This window comes from Strigops habroptila, chromosome 22, assembly GCF_004027225.2.
Source record: "Strigops habroptila isolate Jane chromosome 22, bStrHab1.2.pri, whole genome shotgun sequence".
NCBI lineage: Eukaryota > Metazoa > Chordata > Aves > Psittaciformes > Psittacidae > Strigops > Strigops habroptila.
The window spans coordinates 847556-866657 of NC_044298.2; the positions used below are offsets into that span (position 1 = coordinate 847556).

Consider the following 19102-nt stretch of genomic DNA (forward strand, 5'->3'; position numbering starts at 1 on the left):
GAGGCGGGGGGCGTGGCTCTCGATGGGGGCGTGGTTAGCGGGGGCTGTCCCCGCCCACTCGTGCGCCGCAGCACCTCCCCTGCGTCACTTCCGGCCCGGCGGCGGCCCGCCCGGTGCGCGGAGGCTTCCGGCGGTTGCGGCCTCGCCCCTTCCGTTAGCGGCGGGAGGGGGCGCTTCCGGCGAGCGGGGCCGTCCCGCCGCCATCTTGTGGCGGCTGCGGGGGCTGCGGCGGCGGCGGCGGCGGCGGAGCGGGTCCCTCCATGGGAAGATGCAGCGGGCGGGGCCGGAGGAGGCGGCGGGGGCGCAGGCGGCGGCGGGGGGGGGGCAGCGCGGCCCCCGCCGGGCGGCTCCTGAGGCGGGAGCTGCGGCTGCTCGAGTCCATCTTCCACCGCGGCCACGAGCGGTTCCGCATCGGCAGCGCCTGCCCCGACGAGATCAGCTGCGAGTTCGTGCCGGGCACCGCGGACCGCGCCGGGGGCTCCGCGTCCCGGGGGCCGCCGCCGGGGCCCGTCCGCATCCACTGCAACATCACGGTGAGGCCCCGCGGCGTTTCCCCCGCAGCCCCCGGACCACGCCGGCGGGGTCCGTGCCCCCCCCACCGCACCCCGTGTGCGGCGGCTGGTCCCCGCCTGGGCTGGGCCGGGTGCGGGTGCTGCGGCGCGGGGCAGTCGGGGGTGCGCTGCCTTCGCTGCTGCCCCCCCCGCAGAGCACCGGAGCAGCACCGGCTGCCTCTGCTCCGTGGAGCAGCACAGAGCGGAGCCGGGGCGGGGCGGCCGGAGCGGGGCTTTGGGTCCTGGTCGGTAGAGGGGGGGGTGCGGGACGTGGGGCTGCAGCGCGGTGGCTTTGCTGCTCTGGGCCCTGCCGGCTGTGTCGGTGGGATGGGGACAGTTGCAGCAGCTCAAGCACCGCCTTCTCCTCCTCTCCAGGAGTCTTATCCAGCCGTTCCCCCGATCTGGTCTGTGGAGTCAGACGATCCGAACCTGGCAGCTATCCTGGAGAGGCTGGTGGAAGTCAGGAGAGGAGACACGCTGGTGAGGGGGTGCTGCCGGGGGGTGAGGGGAGGGTAGAACCCTGCTGCGTGCCCCCGAGCTGCCCCTCTGCTCTGGTGAGACCCCCCCTGCAGCACTGTGTGCAGTTCTGGGGTGCCCAGCACAAGGACATGGAGCTGTTGGAGCAAGGCCAGAGGAGGCCACAAGGATGAGCAGGGGCTGGAGCAGCTCCCATGGGAGCCAGGCTGAGAACATTGGGGATGCTCAGCCTGGAGAAGAGAAGCTGCGTGGAGACCTCAGAGCAGCTTCAGTGTCTGAAGGGGGCTACAAGGATGCTGGAGAGGGACCTTCATCAGGGACTGGAGCGATAGGACAAGGGGTGATGGGTTCAGACTGAAACAGGGGAAGTTCAGGTTGAAGATAAGGAAGAAGCTCTTCCCTGTGAGGGTGATGGGACACTGGAATGGGTTGCCCAAGGAAGCTGTGAATGTTCCATCCGTGGCAGTGTTCAAGGTTGGACAGAGCCTTGGGTGACATGGTCTAGTGCGAGGTGTCCCTGCCCATGGCAGGGGGTTGGAACTGGATGATCTTAAGGTCCTTTGCAACCCAAACCAGTCTGGGATTCGATGATTCAAACTTTGGGATGAGCAGCTCTTGATTTGGATGCTGGCGCCCGATTCCCCAGCTTGGAGCAGGGCAGCCTCTGGGCCTTTGCTCCCTCGTTTGTGAGGGAAGGCATTGCAGCGCTGAGGGCTTGGGCTGGGGGGGGCTCTGCACTTCTCTGACCCTTGTCTGCCCTCTGGACAGCTTCTGCAGCACCTGAAGCGGATCATCTCGGACCTGTGCAAACTCTACAACCTCCCCCAACATCCAGATGTGGAGATGCTGGACCAGCCTCTGCCGGCAGAACAGGTGAGTGCTCTCTCTGGAGCCTGCTTTTGAGCCCTGGAGGAGCAACGGGGCAGGTGAGGGGTTCATCTCCTCTCCCTGGGCTCGATCCCTGTCCTGGGAGATGCCAGCCTGCTCTGCTGGGCCTTGGAGCTGCTTATCTGCTCCTGCACAGCTTCCTGGGAAGGCTCTTGGCTTCACTCTGCTTTTAATGTGGTTCTGTGGGTGAATGGCCTGTCACCTTGCCTTGGGAGAGGCTGGGAGTGCAGGAGCGTTGCCTCAGGAAGCTGACAGAGCGATCTTAGAATCATAGAATGGTTTGGGTTGGAAAGGACCTTGAGACCATCCAGCTCCAGCCCCCTGCCGCAGGCAGGGACACCTTCCACTAGAGCAGGTTGCTCCAAGCCCCTGTGTCCAACCTGGCCTTGAACACTGCCAGGGATGGGGCAGCCACAGCTTCTATGGGCACCCTGTGCCAGCGCCTCAGCACCCTCACAGGGAACAACTTCTGCCTTATCTCCAACCTAAACTTCCCCTGTTTCAGTTTAAACCCATTGCCCTTGGTCCTGTCTTCATCTCTGGCCTTTTGTCCCTGCAGAGCACACAGGAAGAGGTGTCTTCTGAGGAGGAAGACGAAGAGATGCCGGAGGTAAGTGCCTCCTTGCTGTGTGAGGGAGTACGCCGCCGAGCTGAGCACAGGGAGATGCCTGCAGAAAGGTGCGAGGCCCAGGGATTCGTGCCTGGGAAGAGCCTCAAAGGCTCCGAGATGGGGCTCAGCACGTTGCTGGTCCCGAGCCGTGGATGGGAGCCACGTGTTCGCACACACACAGGGGCTGGCAGCAGCCCAGCTGAGCGTGGAGCCCCTCGGGCAGCTTGTCTCTGCTTGTGCTGCTGTGCTCTCCAGCCTGCAGTGTCCCCCGGAGTGGTGGGATTTCCGGGCTGGCATTGCCAGCAGGGAAAACACCCTGAGCAGGGGGCTCCCACGGCGAGGATGAGGGGGGCTGGCTGAGTGTGCACTGAGCTAATTGGCAGGAGCAGCAGAGGCAGCCGGAGCTCGCTGCAGGCTGAGAATATCCTCCTGCAGAACCCACAGGCTCGGGTTGTTTGGTTTGTGGTTTCGAGCTCTACAAGTGGGTGGAATCATCTCCAATCTCCATGGTGATGTTTAGTGCTGGCTCACACACTGCTCCTGGGGCTGAGGGGCCCTGCAGGGCCTGGGGCAGCCCCACGCCCAGCGCTCCCTGCGGGTTTACCAGGGTCCCTGGGGTGCTAAATCAAGGCCAGCTTTTGCCAGGGTCCTCCCAGAAAATGAGGAGGCTTAAACTGGTACCAGCATATCCCAACCTGGGATGTGTCCTCGTGTTCCTGTGGGCTGGGAGAGGAATCCTCAGGATCTGAGTGCTTTCCCCTCCTGCTTCCACTGTGCATCGTGATGCAGGGACGAGGGTCTCGCTCGGAGCAGAGGTTTGGCTTTGTTGGGCTGTGCTGGGGGAGCAGAGCAGAGCAGCAGAGCCGGGCCCTGCTGCAGAGATGCTTTATGCAGGTTAATCCACTCGAGGGATTTTCTGGCAGGATCTATTTTTCCTGGGTGACGGTCTAAAAACATCCCAAGCCCTTCCAAAAACTGCTGCTCCCTCAGAATAGCAGCACCAGGCCTGGAGAGGCCCAAGGCAACTCTTGTCCAGAGGCTTTAACACCACTGCTGGAGCTGTGTGTACCCACAGCCCTTTGCTGGCAGCTTCAGGTGGGGACCCCTGCGTGCTGACACGGTGCACAGGGAGACATCCTGCAGTGCCCCCCGGTTGCTGTGACTGCTTTGGATGGGTCTTAACAACTGGGGTCTTGCACACGTGGGCCTGAGGAGTGGTGGGGTGGAACTGGCTGAAGACTAGAGCTCAGAGGGCTGTGATCAGCTGGGGAGAATCCAGTCGGAGGCCTGTGGTCAGTGGTGTTCCCCACGGAGCAATACCCTGGTGAGCACGGTGTCTGCTGCTGGGCTCCTCAGTACAAGAAGCTCCTGGAGAGGGTCCAGTGGAGGCCACAGGGATGCTCAGGGGTCTGGAGCATCTCTCTGATGAGGAGAGACTGTGGGAGCTGGGCCTGGTTAGTCTGGAGAAGAGCAGCCTGAGGGGGGGGTCCCATCAATGCACATCAGTATCACAAGGGTGGTACCAGGAGGATGGGGCCAGGCTCTTCCCAGTGGTGCCCAGCGACAGGACGAGGAGCAATGGCCAGAAACCCAACACACACCAAGTGTCACCTCAATGTGAGGGTGGCAGAGCCCTGGCACAGGCTGCCCGGGGAGGGGGTTGGTGGAGGCTCCATCCCTGGAGACATCCCAAAGCCACCATGGGCACGCTCCTGGGTGCCCTGCTCTGGGTGGCCCTGCCTTGGCAGGGGGTTGGACTGGATGAGCTCCAGAGGGCCCTTCCAACCCCGATGACTCTGTGAAGGGGACGATGGGCAGAGCCTCTGCTGGGGTTTGGGAGGTCACTGGGGAGCTGAGCTGCTGGGAACCAGCCCCTCTCTTTGAGGGGGAGATGCCCTGCACCACAGAGTGTGGGGGGTGAGGGTCTCTCCTCGTGCTGCTGGTGCTGGGGTTTTGCTTGTGGGGGGGGAGCAGCACAGGCCAGTGTCCAGAGCCATGGCTCGGGGCTGTGGGGCTGAGGTGCAGGTGCCCTGTGCTTACGCAGAGCTCCTTGGGGAGCAGTTGTCACATTAGGGGCTGCTTGTAAACAGGCCTGAGACTTGGCAGGGAAGAATCCAGCTGGAAGCATCCAAGGCAGAGCAAAGAGCTGTGTGAGCCCAGTTCAGGTCGGGAAGGGAAGTGCGCTGCTCTGCTGTGAGAGGGCAGCAGGAGCCCAGCGCCTGAGACTTCATCACTGGATGTGCCCCGGCCTTGTGTCTTCCACCCTCTTTGTGCCTCGGATCAGGGCTTGGGGCTTCCTGGGAAGGAGAGTCATAGTGGGCATCCGTCCTGGTTCAGGGCAGCTTGTGCCTGCAGGGAGGAGCAAAGACACGTCTCTTTCTAACTCCCCTTTCCCCTTCCCAGGACTCTGAGGACTTGGACCACTATGAGATGAAAGAGGAAGAGCCGGCAGATGGGAAGAAGACGGAGGATGAAGGCATTGGGAAGGAAAACTTGGCCATTCTAGAGAAAATCAAAAAGAATCAGAGGCAAGATTACTTAAATGTACGTGTCCCGCGGCGGGCGGGCGGGTTGGGGCTGTCCCTGGCCAGAGGTACAGCACTGGCTCCCAGGGCCTGGCGTGGCTGGTGCAGAGGAGGCCGGGGCTCCACAGAGGAGTATCTGTGGGTCTCGGGTGCCCCCGAGGCATTGGTGCTCCTGCAGAGAGTTGGGGGGTTCCCCTCTGCTCCCCGGAGCTGCGCCTCGCTCGGGGCCACGGAGGTCACTGGTGGGTTGTGCTCCCGGCCTGAGGTTCTTGTGCAGTTGAGGGGGCACAGAGATGTTCCTGCTGCAGCTCCTCTGCCGGGGGTGGCATCCAGGGGGCAAGAGGAGGTGCTGTAGGGGGAAAGGGAAGGACGTGGGGACCCGGGGAGGTCTGGTTCTGAGGCTGGGCCGAAGTTCTAGCTCAGGTGTTGGCCTCGTAGAGCAAGAGCCGTGGTGGGCGCAGTGTAACAGTGCAGCTTCCCTCCCGCAGGGTGCAGTGTCTGGGTCTGTGCAGGCCACCGACCGGCTGATGAAGGAGCTCAGGGATATTTACCGATCACCAAGTTTCAAGGGCGGTAAGTGCCGAGGGGGCCCCGGGGCTGGGGCTGCCCCCTTTTCCTTCCCCAGGGCACCCGATGGGCCCCAGAGCTGCTTCAGGGGCTGTGGCTCTGTGAGGGAGCACAACTGCCTCCTCTGTTCCCCTCAGTGGTGGGGGGATTAGCCCTCGGGGGGATGATGCTCCCACTGCTTTCCTGTGTCCAAGGACTTGGGAAGGAGCAGTCATAGGAAAACTGCTGCCCTCAGGAATGTCCTTCTGGATAAGTGCTGCTTTTTTTGGGGGAGGTCTCTGCTAGGCTGAGGTTGTGCTGCAGGTCCAAGGGGATTTGAAACCTGGGTGGTGGCTTGCCCCGCTGTGAAGTGTCCCCCCGCAGTGACAGACCTTCTCTGCCCTGCAGGATACTATGCAGTTGAACTAGTGAACGACAGCCTGTATGATTGGAACGTCAAACTCCTGAAGTAGGTGCCATTGGTTGGGATCATGCAACTGTGGTGTGGGACCAAAGCATCCCTGTGAGCCAGAGGGGAAGTGAGCAGGGCAGGGGAGCACCTTGGGTTAGCCTCTCTCTCGGGCAGCTTGCTTGCTGTCTGCACATCCCAAAGGAAAGAACATCTCCAGAGAAAGGGGAGATGATCTGAGGGCTCTGCAAGTCTGTCTGCTGTTCCTAGAGTCCTGGAAGAGGTTCATCAGACAAAACCCCGAGCTCTCACACCCTCCAGACACCAGTGCTGCCTTTGCTTGGGCCAGGCAGGCTTTATATTTAAGCTGGCAGCATGCACAAAGGGTTGATGGTCTTCTCTGCAAGCCAGGAGCACAATGGTGACAGCCCGTGCTGTCGCTGCCCTCAGGGTGAGACCATCCAGGTACAGTAGAGCCGGGGCCGGTGGCAGGGAGCGCGGCGGAGCCCAGTGCACGGCCCTGCCTGAGCCTCTGCCTTCTCCTCGGCAGGGTTGATGAGGACAGCGCTTTGCACAACGATCTCCAGATCCTCAAAGAGAAAGAAGGAGCAGATTTCATCCTCCTCAACTTCTCCTTTAAAGTAAGGCCTGTGCCTCCCCCTCCTCGAGCTGCTCCTGCCTTAGCGAGTCCTCAGGCACCGTTCCTCAACGCCTTTGCTTTTTGCTTCCCTCTTTGTTCCAGGATAACTTTCCTTTCGATCCACCCTTCGTAAGGGTCGTGTCCCCAGTGCTGTCAGGGGGGTAAGTAGCTGCTCCCCTCTCCCTGCTCAGTGAGCTCACAGTGCTGCTTCCTGCAGCAGCTTTCAGTGCTGGCGGCCCCATAGTCTCCCTGGCACCAGCTGGCAGTGGCTCTCAAGGAAGCAGACACGGGGCTTTCCCTTTTGTGCGTTTCTCCATCTGAAGAAACAGTTTGTGTCTGTCTCTGCCCTGACTTTGCCCCCTTCCTCCCCCAAGGTATGTCCTGGGTGGCGGTGCCATCTGCATGGAGCTACTTACGAAGCAGGTGGGTACCTCTTGGCTGTGCTTTGTGTTCCTGCTGCTGCCCGGAGCTGCCTGGCTTGGCTCTGTGCTGCCCTGGGGGAGCAGCAGGGGCCCTGTGCTGCCCTCACTGTGCTCTGCTCCATCCCGCAGGGCTGGAGCAGCGCCTACTCCATCGAGTCGGTGATCATGCAGATCAGCGCCACGCTGGTGAAAGGGAAGGCACGAGTGCAGTTTGGAGCCAATAAGGTAGGGCTGGCTCAGTGCAGGGGGGCTCGAGGCACGGCTGGGAGCAGTGTGGGGGTTTGCACTGGTTCTAGCTGCACTGATGGACACCCTGGCTTCCCTTGCAGAATCAGTACAGCCTGACCAGAGCCCAGCAGTCCTACAAGTCCCTGGTTCAGATCCACGAGAAGAATGGTAAGGGCTGAAGGATGGAGCGTGCCTTTCTCCTTGCTAAGCCGGGCTCCCCTGGGCTGAGCAGCCAGACGAGCTACTGCCCCACGCACAGAGGTCACCTGGAGCAAGGTCACTTGGGGTGTTGGTCGATCAGAAGCTCCCCATGACCCAGCAGAGTGTGTGTTTGAGCCCAGACTCCCCCCACCCGTGTGCTGGGCTCATCCCCAGAGCGGGAGCAGCAAGTCATGGAAAGGATCCTGCTCCTGTGCTGCACTCTGGGGAGACCTTAGAGCAGCTCCAGTGCCTAAAGGCGCTCCAGGAAACCTGGAGAGGGGCTTTGGACAAGGGATGGAGGGACAAGACAAGGGGAATGGCTTGAACCTGCCAGAGGGGAGATTGAGATGAGCTCTGAGGCAGAAGCTCTTCCCTGTGAGGGTGCTGAGGCGCTGGCACAGGGTGCCCAGAGAAGCTGTGGCTGCCCCATCCCTGGCAGTGTTCAAGGCCAGGTTGGACACAGGGGCTTGGAGCAACCTGCTCTAGTGGAAGGTGTCCCTGCCCGTGGAGCTGGAGGAGCTTTAAGGTCCCTCCCATGTGGTTCTGTGCCAGGCAGCAAGAGCAGCCACTGTAGCACAGAGCATGTGGCTGCAGCATCCCCCTGGAGACAGCAGGTCCCTGTCTGGGTGCTGTTGGTGGGAGAAGCCTCCCGGTGCTCTGGGACACGCAGCCCTGTGGAACCAGGACTCCGTGTGCTCGTGCTGCTGCTTCCAGCAGCTTTTCCAGCTGTGTTTTCCCTCCTGTGCCCAGTGTCCCTCAGGGATCTCTCTCCTTTCAGGCTGGTACACACCGCCCAAGGAGGACGGCTAGCATGGATGCTGCAGGACCAACCTCATCTTCTGGATGCTCTACTTGGATCTCAACGCCGCCCCTTGGCTTTCTCCCGGGATGTAATAGCTCTGCCTGTTGCAGGACAATAATGGCTGTTTAAAAACTCTAAATAAAACTGTTTTAAGCAGTTGGGACTGAGCGACACCACTTGCTGGACCCTCGCTAGCAGCAATTCTTGTTAAGACAAACTTCTTGAGCCTCTTGTATCGCTGGAACCTTTCGACTCTGCTCCAGTCTCGAGCATCCTCCTTACCTATGCTATTGGATTTAATTTATTTTCTTATTTCATGTACACTGCTTTTTTTTGTTACAGTGTATGATGGATGTGTATGGAAAAAATGTATCTTTGGAGAAAAGTTACAGTTTGTTAATTTGAAGATCCTGGTCTCACTCGTGTCTTTTCTTCTACCCCTGGCCCAGGGGGTGCAGGAACACCCCGGCCTCTCGCGGTGGTGGCTGCACAACCCATGCAGGAAGGGCTGGAACAGCGGCCTTGGAAGAAGAAAACCCTTTTGGCACCAGGGGAGAAGGGCGTTTGTCCCCTTCCCTTGTCCTCTGGAGAGGGGAAGAGCTTAAGGCTTTCCCGGCTCCTGCTGTGGATGAGGGGTTTGCAGGTGCCAGCTCCCTTCCAACCTTCTCCAGGGCCTGCCTTGCCAAGCGCTGGGAGGCGAGCAGAGGCTTGGCTGGGGCAAGCCTGGAGCTGTAGCCCCTCTGCCCTGCCCAGCCCCTTGTACCTGTAGTAGCTGCCTCAAGAGGAGTGGGATTTGCTGCTCTTGTCTCTGCAGCAAGGGGCTGGGTTCAGCTCCGTGGTACCGGGGGGAGGCGTTGCTCAAGTCCTGCCCTGGTGCTCGTCTCCCTGTTCCTTGCTCGAATCCCCCCTGCTCTGTCCTGAGGCTGCTGGAAGGAGCTTTGGGTGTGCGGCCGTGTCCTCAGCTGGAGGCAGAGCTGACTCATCAGTGTCAATGTGGGGCCATCAGCATTAATTCAGTGTTTGAACCGAACCCATTACCAAATCAAAGGGCCTCAGAAGCCGCCCGTTATCTGCTCCAGCAGCTGCTCCTTGTCCTGCTCCCAGCTGTGCAAGGAGAAGCTGTAGGCGAGGGATTACCGGGGGCTGCTCAGCGCTCGCTGCGGGAGCGGCTCCAGCCTTGCCCGGGGCTATTTTTAAGCCCTTTGCTGCAGGACTGGAGGGTTTGTGACCCTGAAGAGCTCCGCCCGGCCTCGGCTTCTGCTCCTGCACCCCCGGGCACGGTCCTGGGCCCTCCCCAGCGCTGCTCCTGGGGCTGGGGGCACGGAGCAGCTCAGCGAGCACCAGGAACCTGCTGTCGGGCTGCTTTAATGCAGCTTTCAAAGGCTTTTGGGGTGCTGTTGGGTGAGGTGGGGGCTGCACCTGCAGAGCGCAGCGGCAGGGTTGGGGCAGGGGCCGCTCACAGCGCCCGTGCTCCCGCATCCAGGCCGGGATGAGCGGGGGGGTTGGCCAGGGTCCTCCCGCATCCTCTCCCCGCTCGGATGCGGGCGCCGGGGCTGGAAGCGCGGCAGGAACCGCGCGAGCTGGCGTCTGGCGGCGTCTGCCTGTCCCGTCTGTTCGCACCCGCCCCAGCGCCGGGCTCCATCCTGCTCCAGCCTCAGCACCGCGCCTGGCTCCGCTCCGCTCCTCGGGGAAGCGGGCACCCAAGTGCCATCTGTCGCTGCTGCCAGAGACGCTCCCGCAGCCTTCCCCTGGGAGCTGCGGAGGATGCGGATGGGGAGAGACTTCCCAGCGGATGGCACAGAGCCACCGAGCCGGTGCTGCCGGCGCCTGTCCTGCGGGTGAGGCCCCGGCAGCGATGGGGGGGACTGAAATGTGCCAAAGGAAGGAAACTGCCACCGCTTCCTACGGTGCTGCCGGCGCCTCCCTGGGGAAGGGGACGCTGCTGGGGACCAGTTGCCAGGGGCTCACAGCAGCAGGACCCTGCCATGGGTTGGAGCCGGCTGCTCCTTGGGGACATTCCCCAGCCCCTGGAAGAGCCCGTGTCCTACCCCGAACCAGGGCAGCCCCGTCCTGGGGGCTGGGGAGCACCTTTATCTGCACCCCTCGACCTGCTCCTTTCTCTTGTGCTGTTGCAGACGGGTCAGTAACACTCCCCCCCCGCCTCCGAGGTCCTCACCCGGGGGTGGGTAGGAGGGGCCATGCAGGGAGCTCTGTGGGGTCTCTCCACTGGGCTCCACACACTTGGTCCGTGCTGGGGTTCGCGTGCGGGGTCAAGCCCCCCCTGTCCCATCAGCCCCCCGCAGCCCTCGGCAGCAGCCGAATGGAGGCCCCGACGCGGGGCGGACGGTACCGCGGCTCTCCGCGGCTGCCGGGGCCGGTGCCCGCCCGCCCGCCCGGTGCCGCGCCGTCCCCCGGGGCCGCCCCCTCCGGATCTGGGCGGGGAGGGCCGTCCCCGCCGCCCCCTCCGGCTCCGTCCCGTCCCGTCCCGCCGCCGCCGCCGCATGGGGCCCCCCGGGCCGGCCTGACCCGCACCCGCATCCCCGCCGCCCCCGGAGACGGGCCCCGACGAGGAGCCGCGACGGGCCCTGGCCGGACTCCTCGGAGCACGGAGCGACGCCCGGGCCCCTTCCCGGGGATAGAGACCCTCGGAGCCGCCCGGGGCTGCCCCGGCCGAACCCACCCCGCACGCCTGGAAGAACCCCCGGCTCGTCCCGCTGCTGGACCACAGACCCCGACCCCGGCCCCCGGGAGCCTTCGTGTGACAGGGACCCCCGCGGAGACGCGGTCCCCTCCCGGAGAGACGGGAGCCGGCACCGCTGGGGACCCACCGGCCGTCCCGCCTGGAGCCCCCCGGCCCCCCGGCGGCATCCCCCCAAGTCCCGGGCTGGCCCCAGGCCACCGAGGGTCCCGCTCCCAGGGCCGGGGGGAGCCGGGCTGCCCCGCGGCCCCCGGCTGAGCCGGCCCTGAGCCGGTGGGGCGGCCGTGGGGTGTCGGAGAGCCCCAGGGGGGGGCCGCGGCACCCTGCCCCGCTCCAGCCCCATGGCAGCCAAGTGGTTCAAGGAGTTCCCCTCCAACCTGAAGACGGTTTCGGAGCGGGCCCGGCCGGGCAGCGGCAGCCTCGGCAAGAGCCGCAAGAACTCGGGCGCTGAGCTGGGGGGCTGCCGGGCCGGGACGGGGGGCGGCAAGGAGGGAGGGGGGCGGCTGTCCCGGGACAACCTGCAGGGTCTGCTCCAAGCCGCCACCGGGAAGATGCGGAAGAACTCCCGAGTGGAGGGGGGGGCGCCGGAGGGACCCCCCAAACCCTGCGGCACCTACATCAACCGCCTCATCAAGGTGGAGGCGCATGAGAAGAACGGGAAGGGGTACCCCGGCCCCCCGCCCGCCCCAGAGCAGGACAAGGGCAAGACCCCCAAGACAGAGACGGTAAGGAGGAAACTGGGGGGGTGCTGGGGCGGCTTTAACCACTTTGGGCTGCAGCAGCTCATTAGCCCGGCTCACCCCGGCCTTTCATCGTGCTGCCTTCAAGTCCCGTTCAAAGCTCCCTTCATCCCGATTGCCCTTCATCAGCGGGAGCGGGGAGCGCCGGCCCCGCGGGTGCCAGCACACCCTGACCCCGGCGCTGGTTAAACAAAGGCTTACATAAAGCTGCTCTGGAAGCCGGACTTACACCCCTCCCCACACAGAGCACTGGGATGGGATGAGGGGGGGTGGTGGTGCCACCCAAAAGGGTCCCCGAGCCCGCCCCACCCGCAGGCTTCTCCCCACTACCGGGGTGCACAGGGCCGGGCGCTGCTCCCCCTCAAAGGTGCCTCTGGGGCTGTGGCGCAGCTCCATCTACCCCATAGGAGCTGCCATCCTGCCCCTGGGATCCCGGTGTCCCTGTCCCCTCCCCGCCTGGCTCTGTGCCGGTGCCATCCCCACCACCCCCGCCCGCCCCACCACCGGTGGGGACCCCCAGCAGCCCCCAATGGCTGGTGCTGCCCATCCTGTCCCCAGGTCATCATCCTGGAGGACTACGCCGATCCCTACGATGCCAAGCGCACCAAGGGGCAGCGGGAGGCCGAGCGCCTGGGTGAGAACGACGGGTACATGGAGCCCTACGACGCGCAGCAGATGATCACAGGTACATGCCTTGCGGTGCCCCCCAAGCAGTGACCCCCGGCCGTGGCGCCCGCCCAACTGGCCACAACAACAGGAACTGACTTGGCCGGAAGCTGGAAATAAAAGCTTTGCTGCTGATGGTTATTTTCCATGTGGGGCAGCAGGGGCCGTTTGGTGGAGCCCGGCGCCATGGGGTGAAGCAGGGGGCCGGGGCCTGTGTGAGGCTCCTGTGGGGCTGAGCTGCAGTGGGGGGTGTAGCATCCTGCTGCCATAGACCCCTCCTGGCCCCACCGGTGTGTGTCTGTGGTAACAGCAGGCCAGGCACCACAAGGATGGGCCCCGTCCTCCTCCGGCACCTCCCAATGGGGCATCCCTGCCATGAGGTGCACATCCCTCCCCAAGGGCAGGCGCTGGGGTGGCAGTGGTGGGTGTCTCAGCCCCTTCCCTGATGCACACTCCCTCTTCCCCACAGAAATCCGCCGTCGGGGCTCCAAGGACCCCCTGGTCAAAGCCATCCTGCTGCTGGACGGGCCTGGCGAGCCCGGGGAGGGGGGGGGCAAGCCAGAGCCAGCCAAGTGGCCGGGGGGCAAGGAGGCGGCAGGGAAGGGACCACAGCTCTACGACACCCCCTATGAGCCCGGAGAGGGGGTGACTGGGGCGACCCCGGAGCGCAGGGCGAGGGCTGGGGATGGGCGCCTGCCCGAGAACGATGAGCGCCCGGCAGGCGAGTACGAGCAGCCCTGGGAGTGGAAGAAGGAGCAAATTGTCAAAGCACTGTCAGGTAGGGAACAGGGATGGGGATGGGGACAGGGATGGGGAGAGGGATGAGGACAGGGATGGGGAGGGGGACAGGGGTGGGGGTGTGGATGGGGATGACGATGGGGACAGGGATGAGCATGGGGACAAGGATGAGGAGAGGAATGGGGACGGGGATGGGGATGAGGATGGGGACAGGGAAGGGGACAGGGATGGGGATGGGGACAAGGATGGGGAGGGGGATGGGGATGGGGATGAGGACAGGGACAGGGATGGGGAGAGGGATGAGGACAGGAATGGGGACAGGAGTGGGCACAGACTTTTTAGTAGGGCCTGCAGTGATAGGGCAAGGGGAGGTGGTTTTGCACTAAAAGAGGCGAGATATTGAGACTAGATCTAAGCAAGTAATTTTTCACACCGCGGGTGCTGAGGCGCTGGCACAGGGTGCCCAGAGAAGCTGTGGCTGCCCCATCCCTGGCAGTGTTCAAGGCCAGGTTGGACACAGGGGCTTGGAGCATCCTGATGTAGCTGGAAATGTCTCTGCTCGTTGCAGGGTGGGGTGAACTGGCTGGGGACAGGGATAGAGGTGGGGATGGAGGTGGCAGGGAAGTGACTTTCAAGGCTCTTATCTCGTTGTCATTCCCCCCTCAGTACAGTTCGAGGGCTCAGAGCGGCCCAAGGAGGAGGCGCCGCGGCAGCACCTTCGCCAGAAGAGCTGGACCCCCAAGATGCTGAAGCCGACGGGCCCTGAGCACGGCGAAGGGGAGCGGGTGGACCCTGCGCTGGCGCTGGAGAAGCAGCCGTGAGTGATGAGGCCGAGCCCGGGCAGGAAACGGAAAGGGGAGGGGGGGTCCCCGTGGCTTGGCCTCTGCTCAGCGCCCCCCGCGTCCCCCACAGCTGGTACCACGGGGCCATCACACGGGCCGAGGCCGAGAGCCGGCTGCAGGCGTGCCGGGAGGCCGGGTTCCTGGTGCGCACCAGCGAGACCGGCAGCGGCAAATACTCCATTGCGCTCAAGTGAGTGGCTGCGCGGAGCCGGACGGGGGCGTGTGTCCCCGGGGTGGGGGGGGGACACTGCAGCAGAGCCCCAGCGATGGGGTGGGAGCAGCCAGACCCGTCCCCACACCCGCAGGGGGACTGGGGAGTCACGGCGGGGGGGGGGGAGTGTTGGTGGTGGCGTGTCCCCCCCTCCCTGGCGCATTGTCGGCAGCGCCGGTGGCGTTTCCTTCCTGAGGAAGCGGAGCCCCTGGAGCCGAAACAATCGGAGCAGGACGGGAACAAACAGGGGTGGATGCGGCCGCGGGGCGGGCGGGCGCCGGGGGGTGGCGGCACCGCTGACGCCCCGCACCGGCCGCCCAGGACCAGCCAGGGCTGCGTCCACATCATCGTGGCCCAGACCAAGGACAACAAGTACACGCTCAGCCAGGCCAGCGGCGTCTTCGCCAGCGTCCCCGAGGTCGTGCACTACTACTCCACTGAGAAGCTGCCCTTCAAGGGGGCCGAGCACATGGCCCTGCTGCACCCCGTCCACTGCAAGCTGCATTAGCACCCACTAATGCCCCCCCCCAAGACTGGCCCGTGACCCCCCCAGCCCTGCGGCGTGGGGCAGGGTCCACAATGGACCCTTCAGTCCCGTCCTGCTGCTGCTGCCGGGCACCGGCCGCCTGCACTCCCCTTGCACCGGGACGGACCCTGCCTGCCCCGTACCGGAGCTGACCCGTGCGCGGCTGCCCCCGGTGCCGGGCGGGGGGGGGGGGGGGGGAGGGGGGGGCGCAGCGAGGTGGGGATGTGTAATGGAGTAGTGAAATAAACGTGTTGGCTGAGAGGAGGCGGGTGGCCGGGGGGGGGCTGCAACGAGCTGGGCTGGGGCTGCAGAGTGCAGGGATGGGGGCCCCGCGGGTGCCAGGATGGGCAGAGCCCTGCCTGTGGGTGCTGTTGGGGGGACTGAAAAGAGGAACCCAGCCCTTTCCCTGCTGGGCCCCCGTGGGGCCGGCTGCCAGCCGTGGGGCAGGGTTTCAGGGCTGGGGGGGCTGCCCCAAGCTCAGACCCTTCACCCCCCCCCACAGGCACCAGCCTGGTTGGGAGGGCAGAAGCCAGGAACAGCCCCATTCATGTCAGCAGAAGCCGCACTGGGTTTGGGGGGCAGCGGTTTTGGGCACACACAACCCCCCCGCATCCTGCCATGCTTTTTATAGAGTGGGGCTGGCAGGGGGGGACGGGACACAGTGTCCCCAGGGTGCCCGGGCCTCCCCTCCTCTCACCCTGTGGTTTCCTGCCTGGGTGCAGCTGCAGCTCCCTGGGGCCTTGCACAACCCAGCATGGGGTGGGCACAGCGCAGGGCATGGGGGGCACTTGGTGGCATGAGGGGGGGGCCACAACATGGGGCACATGGTTAGGGTGCACAGCAAGGCATATAGGGGATAGATGGGGGGTGCTTGGCCTTGATAGGGAGGGGGGCACAGCTCAGCCTCCCCCCGGCCCCTCCGGCTGCAGTGACCCCCCAACGCACCCACTCCATTACAAAACAAAGTCATTTATTTGAGACACTTTTTGTCCCACCTCCCCACCACGGGGGGGGGCGTGAGATGGGGCTGATCCAGCCAGACCCCCCCCGATACCCCCCCAGGGGACCCCCAGCCCTGTCCCTGCGGGCACAGCCCAGCCCTGCTCTCACGCTCTGGTCCAGCCGCCCCAGCTTGGCTGCGGCCCCAGAGCTGCCCCCCTGGGACCCAGCTTGGCCCCCTCGGCCGGTCTCTGTAAGGAGGAGTGCTGATCCCCCCCATCTCCTCTGCCAGCCATGGGACTTGGGGACTTCCAGCATCTCTGGGTAGTTTGAGGGGGACATGCTACTCCCAAGGCCATATCCTAAGCCCCAGGACCCCCCAGGACCAGGCATCCCCCCAACCCGACCTGCAGGTGCCCAACAGCGTACCCAGACCCCAGCTACTGCCCTGAGAAGAAGTAGTCCAAGCTGGTGACATGGAGCCCCCCAGGGGCTGGGGAGCAGGGGGGGGGAGAGCAGGGGGGTGTCACTAAGCGGAGGCCTGGGGGGGCCCAGGGGCACCAGCACGTGCTGCCCCTCACCCTCCGGCTTTGCCCCCTGCCACCCCCCCATCCGCCACAGCTGCCAGTACCTGCAGGAGGGAATAGGGGGCCCAGGTCGGGAGGGGCAAGTGGAGCCCCCCCCCGAGTCGTGTTGTGCCCCCCCCAGGCACTCACCTCAGCACAATGCCAATGCAGAGGGCGATGCCCAGGAGCAGGCTCCCCCCAGCCACCAGGAAGGTGTAGGGCGATGCCATGGAGTGGGCACTGGCTTCCACGATGGGCCCTGGGGCATAGAGGAGGGGATGGGCCCATTGTGGGGATCAGGGACCTGGGGGTAGCGGCCCCCCCCACTGCCACCGCAGGGCCCCCTCCTCACCACTAGTGCCATCAGCACCATCTTCCGCGAAGAGCTCGGGGGGCAGCGTGAGCCCGTAGGTGCCATCCTCCATAGGGAACTGCAAGAGAAGGCAAGGGGGGGCATTTTGGGATGGGTCAGCCCCCCTGCCCTAGTGTCCCCTTGTCCCACACAGGGACACAAGTCCCAACTGAGAGCGTGTCATGTCCCCTTGGGGCTAAGCCCTACCTGTGAGCTGAAGAGTCCCATTTCAGAGGTGAGGTCCCTGGGGTCTGCAAAGTGATGGGGGGGCGGATTGTGATAGGGAGATCCTGTGCTGAACCCCCAGCCTCAGGGCCACACGTCCCCCCCTCCTACCTGTCCATGGGGTGCCCACCGCCTCCCGGCTCCACTCGCTCCACGTGCCGTGGCCAAACTCCTCCTGCGCCCGCACCTGCACCACGTGCAGCAGCCCCCGCCACGCATCACGGATGTCCAGCCACGTTGTTGTCACTTGGTCAACCTGGGGGGGACATGGGCAGCGTGGGGCTGGGGACATGGGCAGCGTGGGGCTGGGGACAGCCCCGCCAGGGCTGGGGGGCAGCCGGGGCCAGGGGCTCACCTCGGTGAAGGTGCGGGCGGGCTCAGGGCGGTAGCGGACCTGGAAGCGGAGCCAGTAGAAGCGGTGGTCCCAGGACGAGGGGTAGGACCAGTTGACCCGCAGCCACTGCGGTGCCTTCTCCAGAGCCGTCACCGTCACGTTGATGGGGGGGGTCGGGCCTCACTGCCAGGGCAGGGGGGGCTCAGGGCCTGGCACTGAGCTGCTCGCCCAGCCCCAGCCCCGGCAAGAGGGGAGCAGCACTCACAGACACCACTGAGGGTGATGATCTTGTCCTCGCCAGCCGCGCCACCGGCGCCGTTGCTGACGCACGTGGACACCAGGAGGGGTTTGGTGTCATCAGCCCCTCGGGGCACCTTCACCCGGCAAACAAACTTCCGTGCCTTGGAGAAGAAGCGGCACCGCTGCTCCGTGGCGTTCTCAGCCGTGAACCTGCGGGGTGGCGGCTCAGCCGGGGCTGCGGCACGCACCGGGCAGCCTCCGGGACAGAGCTCACTGTAAAGCAGCCGTGCCGCGGGGTCCCACGTAGGTGCTGGACCATCCCTCACCTCTGCTTCACCCAGAGCATCGCCCGTGTCCCCGGGGACGGCTTCGCGCGCAGCGGCCACTCACACAGCACGTCGTGGTCGTGGCTCCGCCGGTAGCAGGAGACGCGAGGGGTCTCGGGGGGCTCTGCAAGGCAGGGAGGCGCTGGGGGACCCCTCACACTGGGTGGTGCTACGAGGGCCCTCCGTGCCCCGGCGTGGACCCACCTTGCACCAGCAGCCGCAGCGAGCGCAGCCGGCGGCTCCCCACGAAGCAGCTGTAGGTGCCCGCGTCCTCGTGGCGCAGGCGATGCAGGGGCAGAGCATTCCCCGCGGGCAGCCGCTGGCTCCGGCCCCGCTCCTCCACCTGCCAGGACACGGTGACGTTCCCTGGACCCTCGTCCCAGCACCTCAACGTGATGTTCGCTCCCGGGCGCCCAAGCACCGTGTCCTGCGAGAGCCCTGGGGGGGGGGGGTGAGAACATCCACGCAATGGGGACAAGACCCCAGCATGTCCCCAGCGCTGGGGGGGACACCCCCCCCCCCGCTGCCTGCTCCCCATGCGTCGCTGCTCAGAGTCAATATTTGCAAGAGGCTCTGAGCAGCAGCTCTTGCTGAGTCAGCAATTCCCCATCGAGCTGGTCAATGTGGACCCCCCCCGGCACACGGGACCCCCCTCGCGGCACCAGGCGGTGGGATCCGGCCGGGCAGCGTGGGGAGTGGGGCATCGGGAGAGCCACGGCTGGGAGCGGGGGTTCCGGGGATGCCGGGTCCCGGCGCTGGGGGGGTTAAAGCGGCGCAGGCTGCCGGCAGCACCCGGCCAGGGGCCAAGGCTGGTCCGGGGCCAGGGGAGGCCGCCCGGGGCAGCGCTCCCGGCTCCCACTGCAAAGGTCAACAACCAGCGGGGAGCTGCTGTTCCTGCTGCTGGGAACACGCTCGGCACTCAGCGCCCAGCACCCCCAGCACCCAGCAAACAGCGCCCCAGCACACTCAGCACCCTCCCAGTACCGGACACCCCCCCAGCACCCAGTCCCAGCCCGCGATGCTGATCTCCGCCGGGAACTGCCCCCCACCTCCATGGCTCCGGTACCGGGGGGTGGGGGGAGCCCTGCCGGAGGGGTGGTGGTGTTGGTGGGGGGTGTCCCTCTGCTCCATGCCCCGCTCCCGTCCCGCCCGGTCTCGGTCGCACTCACCCACGGGGCCGCAGGGCCGCCGGGGAGCGGCGGCGGCAGCGAGGAGGAGGAGGAGGAGGAGGAGGAAGCTGAGCGGCTCCGGGCAGCAGAACATCGGCGGAGCCGCGCGCGGTGCGGCCGGTGCCCGCGGTTGTGAAACCGGGACGGGACGGGACGGGACGGGGGGAACGGGGGCGGCTCCGCGGCGGCAGCACGTGCGCCGGGCGGGCGGGGCCAGCACGGGGGAAAGGG

The 19102-nt window shown here is 65.3% G+C and overlaps 3 protein-coding genes across 3 annotated transcripts; 2 read left to right on the forward strand and 1 right to left on the reverse strand.

Annotated features, from left to right (window-relative positions):
- The first annotated feature begins 221 nt into the window (after window positions 1-221).
- On the forward strand, window positions 222-8707 carry UBE2Q1 (ubiquitin conjugating enzyme E2 Q1). Its single transcript, XM_030473784.1, is given in 14 exon segments — window positions 222-324; window positions 326-533; window positions 927-1031; window positions 1797-1901; window positions 2476-2526; window positions 4930-5070; window positions 5540-5624; window positions 6006-6066; window positions 6557-6647; window positions 6749-6807; window positions 7021-7069; window positions 7198-7293; window positions 7398-7464; window positions 8276-8707. Coding segments are annotated over 14 exon segments (1206 nt in total). The 5' UTR covers window positions 222-268; the 3' UTR covers window positions 8308-8707.
- A 2029-nt stretch (window positions 8708-10736) lies between these two features.
- SHE (Src homology 2 domain containing E) lies at window positions 10737-14981 on the forward strand. Its single transcript, XM_030473785.1, has 6 exons — window positions 10737-11722; window positions 12296-12422; window positions 12873-13181; window positions 13808-13958; window positions 14054-14173; window positions 14516-14981. Exons 1-6 carry the CDS (start codon window positions 11339-11341, stop codon window positions 14700-14702), a joined length of 1278 nt encoding a protein of 425 aa, XP_030329645.1. The 5' UTR covers window positions 10737-11338; the 3' UTR covers window positions 14703-14981.
- Window positions 14982-15999: 1018 nt separating this feature from the next.
- IL6R (interleukin 6 receptor) lies at window positions 16000-19038 on the reverse strand. Its single transcript, XM_030473786.1, is given in 11 exon segments — window positions 16000-16159; window positions 16161-16290; window positions 16376-16484; window positions 16578-16656; window positions 16785-16828; window positions 16914-17058; window positions 17158-17315; window positions 17402-17586; window positions 17703-17826; window positions 17907-18140; window positions 18872-19038. Coding segments are annotated over 11 exon segments (1362 nt in total). The 5' UTR covers window positions 18966-19038; the 3' UTR covers window positions 16000-16099.
- Between the last annotated feature and the right edge of the window lie 64 nt (window positions 19039-19102).

Excerpts from the sequence above, each read along its gene's own strand:
- SHE (XM_030473785.1), top strand. The coding sequence starts at position 11,339 with ATGGCAGCCAAGTGGTTCAAGGAGTTCCCCTCCAACCTGAAGACGGTT. Across the intron at positions 11,723-12,295 it reads AGACCCCCAAGACAGAGACG|GTCATCATCCTGGAGGACTA; the intron begins GTAAGGAGGAAA and ends TCCTGTCCCCAG. Across the intron at positions 13,182-13,807 it reads AATTGTCAAAGCACTGTCAG|TACAGTTCGAGGGCTCAGAG; the intron begins GTAGGGAACAGG and ends TTCCCCCCTCAG.